Genomic DNA, 7,012 nt, shown 5'->3' on the forward strand with positions numbered 1-7,012 from the left:
CCAGGAGTATTCAGGGGGAGGACTGCTGAGGGGAGTCTGGGGGTGTGGAATACAATAATTAATTTTGAAATTTAGGTATATCCTCACCCTCTTGAGATTTAATTGAATCTTACCAGATTGAATCATATTATATTTAATTATTATTTTTTTTACTCAAGACTGTGTTAATTATGCTGTTGAATGAGTCATGATTGACATCAAGGGACTGGTCAATGTTGGTATTCTGACCATAAAATTCGTCAATTTCGGAACAGGAGGGTGCAGCGGGATACGTCCTGGTGTCCTGGCAGCTCAGCACAGGACTATTTAAGGGCCAATGGCATATACAATTTATCATACTATTATACATACCAGGAGCATTAGCATACGTAATAATAAGGGTAGATCAGCCATAGTTCAATATAAGCTGGCTCCTAATGAATTTCATTTAAATTGTTTTTCAGCCATAGCTGCTGACTATGCGTCTAACCGCAAAATGTGGGGAATGACACCTGCCCCTAGCCTCCAGCAGATCATCAAAATGGTATGGGATCTGCTTTTTGATGTAAGGGAACTATTTTGAAGGCCCGCCATGATCCACCAATATCGATTATATCGAACCGGTGGATCGGCGACCTTGAGGGGATGGGGGTACCCGGGGGGTGAGAGTCGAGCACATGGTGAAGATGGACGGAAACGGGACTGTGCCGGAATGTGTTTTTAAATCCGTGAAGGCCGTGTACGCACCTAGCCATCAATAAACGTCTCTGTCCCGTTTGTACTCGTTTTATTGTGCCGCAAAGTCACTACAAATCTGGCGACGAGGAAAACATTGGCAGACAAGTACAAGTGGTTTCGTGAATTCGCGCGCCACCGAAATGATCGGCCACGTTACCGAATTCAACCCCGCGAAGGAAGAGTTTGGGGCCTATGTTGAAAGACTAGAGCAGTTTTTCATTGTGAACGATATCGGGGAGGAAAAAAAAGTGCCACTATTTATTACGCTGATCGGGTCAGACACGTACGCGGTGTTGAAAAGCTTACTCGACCCGGTCAAACCTGTGAGTAAATCCCTCTCGGTACTAATATCTACGCTCTCAGAACACTTTAGCCCGAAAAGACTGGTGATTGCTGAGCGCGTAAGGTTCTACAAGAGGAATCAATTGCCAAACGAGCCCCTCTCATCGTACATCGTGGAGCTGAGGAGGTTGGCAGCAACGTGTGAGTTTAAAACTTTTCTGGATGAGGCGCTTAGAGATAGGCTCATATGTGGATTGTCGTCCGAGTTAGTGCAACGAAGGCTCATTATGGAACCACAGCTGACTTTCGAGAGAGCTTGCTCCCTAGGGCAAGAGTTGGTGCAGGCGGAAAGCCAGGCAGCGTTGTTGCGCCCTGCAATCACGGGCGCCTCTGCGCCTAATGAGGGCATTTGTAAGCTGGACCATGGTCCAAATTCGGGAAGGAGCCGACCACCAAGATCAGGCGGACCACGGACCATACCCCGCTGCTGGCGCTGCGGCCGAGCACACAGCCCTGATACATGTACGGTGCGGACTTGGGAATGTCGCCGTTGCGGGAAGAGGGGCCACATCGCCAAACAGTGCAGACCAGGAGGACACGCACAAATTCATGAGGTCGAGGGCGTCGTCAACCTGGATGGAGAAGCAGTAGCAGCCGCCAGCGTGCACCCCGAGTATGAACGGTGCCATGGTATACATTCGGCTGGTGAAGTGGGTGAGTTCTTGGGCCCAGAGGTTTGTAAATGCACTCTTGACGTGGAGGGAACTGAAATAATTTTCGAAATCGATAGCGGAGCATCTGTAACAGTCATGGGCGTAAAGCAATTTGAACGGCTCCTCCGGGGATTAACGCTAAGGAGGTGTGCATTAAGACTGAAGTCAGCTTCGGGATCTGCACTGGGTATCAAGGGTCAGACGATTGTTTCCGTCAAACGTATCTCTGATAATAAGGGGACTGAAAACCGGGTCCAGTTAACGTTAATAGTTATTGATTCAGACCTAAGATTCCCACTTTTAGGCAGGGCATGGCTAGATGTATTAAAGCCAAATTGGAGAAACCTCTTGTCAATCAATCAATTGGATGCGTCGGCTTCCAAACTGGCAGTCTGCTACCCAGATGTATTTGATGGCAACAGGCAGGCAAAGATTAACTATTTTAAGGCACACATAGTTTTGAAGCCCAATGCGACCCCAATTTTTCGAAAAGCGTATGATGTGCCTTTTAAAATTAGGGATCGGGTAAAGCAGGAATTAGATAAGCTGGTAGAATGTGGGATCTTTGAGCCTGTAAGACATTCTGAATGGGCAAGCCCCCTAGTTGTTGTCCCAAAGAAAAATGGGGAACTCAGACTGTGCATCGATTACAAGAGTACCGTTAACACTGTGATCGAAAGGGATCAGTACCCACTCCCACGATTGGATGACATACTAAGTGGGCTCTCAGGGGGGAGAGTGTTTGTAACTCTTGACCTCAGCAGGGCATTTATGCAGCTCCTACTATCGGAAGAGTGTAAGGGGGCATTGGTGGTGAACACTATATTTGGTCTGTATAGGGTTCATAGATTACCATATGGGGTTTCAAGTGCTCCAGGCATATTCCAGTCAGTCATGGACTCAGTGTTACAGGGCCTGGAAGGGGTACAGTGCTATATCGATGATGTGGTGATAGCTGGGAAAAATTGGCAGGACTGTTATGATAAGACTGAGGCAGTGTTGTCTCGCCTGTCTAAGTACGGGATCCGGGTAAATGGAGAGAAATGTAACTTTTTCAAGTCCAGTATAGACTACCTGGGGCACACTATTGATGCGTCGGGTATCAGGCCAACAGAGGGGAAGCTGAAGGCAATAATGAGTTGTCCTGCCCCTGAAAATGTTCACCAGCTCAAATCATACTTGGGGATGTTTAACTTCTATGGGAAATTTATCCCCATGGCATCCACCGTTTTGAGGCCTTTACACCGGTTGACCGAAAAGGGGGTTCCATTTACTTGGACGGCTCTTGAAGAAGCAGCCTTCTGTAAAAGCAAGGAGTTGTTTGGGCAGAATAACATCCTCACCCATTACCAGTCAGATGTTCCCCTAATTCTGGTTACGGATGCCTCACCCTATGGGGTGGGCGCAGTGTTATGCCATGAGATAAACGGGTCAGAGAGACCAATTATGTGTGCCTCTGCCACCTTAAGCCAGGCAGAAAGAAACTATGCCCAAGTCGAGAGGGAAGCACTTGCCATTGTGTTCGGGGTCCGAAAATTCCATAAATATTTGTATGGGCAAAAATTTTCAATAATAACAGACGCACAGGTTCTAAAAAGAATCCTGGGACCAAAGGTTGGGATCCCAACTTTGGCGGCCTCAAGGCTGCAAAGATGGGCCATCATTCTTGCTGCCTATGACTACGATGTCCTGTATAGGAAGACTGTCAGTAATGCAGATATGTTATCTAGATTACCCCTCCCTACGGAGACCACAGGAGATATCGAATGCGTATTCCAGATCGAATCACCCTTGAGCTGTCTAGGCATTCAAGAATCTTCCCAACAGGATGCAGTATTGCAAAAAGTGATGAGGTTTACTCACTCAGGGTGGCCACAGCAATGTGAAGATAGTCTAAGGCCATATTTTGTGCGACGTTCAGAACTGAGTATTACAGAGGGATGCGTGTGTTGGGGGAACAGAGTGGTAATTCCATTAGCATTGAGAGGGCAAGTCCTCAGGCTACTCCATGATCAGCACATTGGGATTGCTAGGATGAAACTACAGGCAAGGTCACAAGTATGGTGGCCAGGCATTGACAAGGATGTCGAGGAGATAGCAACAAATTGTGAGACTTGTCAAGCAACGCAGGCAAATATCTCCAAAGGAAAATATTTAGTGTCGTGGCCAAAGACAAACTCCCCTTGGGAACGCATCCATTTGGATTTTTGTCACTTTCAAGGGCATGAAATTTTAGTTCTAGTCGACAGCTTTTCCCGATGGATTGAAACTTGGGTTATGAGTCGCACGAATGCCCAGAATACCATATTGAAATTAAGAGGGTTCATGGCAGTGTTTGGTATTCCCCAAGAGATAGTTACCGATAATGGTCCTCCTTTCCAGTCAAGGGAATTCCTAGAATTCTGTGAAAAAAATGGCATAAAGGTAACCAAAAGCCCCCCGTACCACCCTGCCTCGAATGGGCTGGCAGAACGTAGTGTGCGAACACTGAAGGAAAGTTTGGGGAAACAAGTAGTAGAGACCCTAATGAGCCATATTTCCACTGTCCCGCAAGCCTTAACACAGACTGATATAGAGGGTATGCTTCTGAGCTTCATAGGCACTTATCGAAATACCCCAAATTCTGTTTCCGGGTTTACACCAGCCTCCCTGGTACTCAAGCATCACCCAAGGTCGTTTTTGTCCATGTTGAACCCCAAATTTGAGGGAAACCCACCAACTGTGTCAAAAGTTGGACGTCCTGCATCAAGGGAAATGCCATGCATCCCGCAATATTCTATGTTTGAAGAAGTGTGGATACAAAATCCAAAACCTGGTCCAATACGCTACGTGAAAGGTCGAATAATAGGGTGCTTGAGTGCTTCTACATACCGGGCCCAACTCCCCAGTGGGGAAAGGACTGTGCATGTTGACCAGATGAGGAAGTGCACAGGGCAAAAGAAAACAAACCACACCGCACAAGGTCCTTCACCAGCAGTGAAGGACCCCGTGCCCTTTTGGTGCCCAACCCCCTGTCCTGAACCAGATACCACACCCACTCCAAATTTGAGCAGGTCAGGAGCACTACCAGACGAACAACCGAACCGGGCAGATGAGACTTCCCTATTGCAAGCCCAGCAGCCAACCCTGGGGTACAGGAGGAGTGGGAGACAACGAAAGCCACTGGAGCGACTGAATTTGTGAAGTTCAATAGTGCTCCAGAAAAAAAAAAAAAAGAAAAGTGAAATGTGCTTCCTCCTATTCTTCCCCTCCTGTCTCCTGCCAGTTCTCACCTTTCTTTCCCCTTTCATTTGCTTTTTTCCTTTCTGTCCTTTTAATCTATGCTGACATTTTTAATCCTACTATTTCAGTGACATATTGGACTATTAAGCAGTTTTTTTTTATTATTTGTGGAAAAAAAAAATGTGTACTTATGGGTTCTCCATTCTGCTCTCTCATGTCACTAATAGGACCCATGGGCTACTTTGGAGACATTTGATCCCATGGACTTCAAGGGAGGATGACCAGCCAAACCCGAAAAAAAAAAAAGTTTTTCTTTTGTGTGTGTTGGGGAGGAGTGATGTAAGGGAACTATTTTGAAGGCCCGCCATGATCCACCAATATCGATTATATCGAACCGGTGGATCGGCGACCTTGAGGGGATGGGGGTACCCGGGGGGTGAGAGTCGAGCACATGGTGAAGATGGACGGAAACGGGACTGTGCCGGAATATGTTTTTAAATCCGTGAAGGCCGTGTACGCACCTAGCCATCAATAAACGTCTCTGTCCCGTTTGTACTCGTTTTATTGTGCCGCAAAGTCACTACACTTTTGTAATCATTTTTCTAGGTATACATTTTTTATATATTAGTCTCATTTAATGCAAAAAATTCCTACAGATACTGATTTGTGCTGTGATAGCTTTTTTTACTAGAAAGAGTTACTATTATGAGGCTGTTGTAACTTCGAATTACTTAATGGCCAACATACCCTCCTTCTTAGCTAACCCAACTTGCCCATTCTTCTACCCATACTGACTCATTGTGCAACATATAAGGTCAAACTCTTCCTACATCCCGTATTTGTAACAGACACTGATGCACAGCGATGAAACTGGTCAATATTAACACCATTTTTTTGAAATCTTCAAGGTTTTTCGATTCAACATGTAAAAATTTCACCATGTGACACCTCAAACTATCCATTTTAAAGTCTTTTTTATTTACCTTGAACTTACATGGGTTTTCCGATATTGGAGTTTGAAACTGTAGATGGACCACTTAAGAAAGGAATAATTTTTAATTTTGAGATGAAAATGAATTTTAAATCTGAACAAATAAAAGATACTCGTAATAAAAATCTCTACATACTTTGAATACCTACCAATAATTATTGTGCATGGTGAAGCTGGATAATAATATTAATCAGGTGCATTACTAGGAACATGCTTCGGAATATGCTTTGGATGGGGGAGGGATGAGATGGCCTGGTTTGGTAACCCCCCTCAAATTTTCAAAATAGTACATGCCTAGAAATACATTTTACATCATTTAGACACTAAAGATATAACTTTAAGTAGTAGGTGCTGTTATTCCATGTTACTGGGCAATTATAGTTCTAAATATTTTCTTTTTAAATTGCTCTGAGTCTAAGTGGTGTAACTACGGTGAGGGGGATGAGGGGATGTTTTTCTTTTTCTGTTTCTTCTGTTTTTCTTTCATATTGTTCTAGGCACTCTCCAGGTGTGCGCAGAAACCTATCCTTCCCACTGCCGAAGGTACAATTGCTCCTGCCAGAGATGTTGAAGCTGTCTCTCCTCCCGTAGCAGCCCTATTATTCTCTTTCTGTCATTATCTTTCTATCGACACAATCTGAATGGAAGTAATAGAACTGGTGGCCTGGATCCTTTGCTGGCATTCTAGTATTCAACATGAAAGGCTGCTATTGGTGCAAACCCACTGTCTCCAAATATGTTGGCATCACACAAACCAGTACTTTCATTGGTTGTCTTCTCAATATTATAACCTTCATTTGAGAATTTTCGCATACTCTTGTTTGCTATGTGATTTACTGTGAACTTTTAATTATTTTTAAAATATATTTTATATCCAAAGAGATACATATCTTGTTCTTGGATAGTCTAATGTCAAATTTGTGCCCTAATTGTGGTTTCCATGTGATAGGCATTGAATTTATTGACAAGTATTTCTAGGAGTGATGAGTATTTACTCTTAATTCTGGAGAAAATTATTAATCAAAGCATATATTACTTGTAAAATATGTTGTGCTTATATCAACATTAATTTGTGAGTAGGAATATT

The 7,012-nt window shown here is 44.2% G+C and overlaps 1 protein-coding gene across 1 annotated transcript; it reads left to right on the top strand.

The window, feature by feature from the left end:
- Nucleotides 1-857: 857 nt before the first annotated feature.
- Nucleotides 858-4,895, top strand: LOC124154313 (uncharacterized protein K02A2.6-like). The gene has a single exon (XM_046527972.1). The coding sequence runs from the start codon at nucleotides 858-860 to the stop codon at nucleotides 4,893-4,895; it is 4,038 nt and encodes a 1,345-aa protein (XP_046383928.1).
- The last annotated feature ends 2,117 nt before the right edge of the window (nucleotides 4,896-7,012 follow it).

This window comes from Ischnura elegans, chromosome 1, assembly GCF_921293095.1.
Source record: "Ischnura elegans chromosome 1, ioIscEleg1.1, whole genome shotgun sequence".
Classification (NCBI taxonomy): Eukaryota; Metazoa; Arthropoda; class Insecta; order Odonata; family Coenagrionidae; genus Ischnura; species Ischnura elegans.

Bases quoted from the DNA above. Each gene is read 5' to 3' on its own strand.
- LOC124154313 (XM_046527972.1), top strand. From the start codon at position 858: ATGATCGGCCACGTTACCGAATTCAACCCCGCGAAGGAAGAGTTTGGG.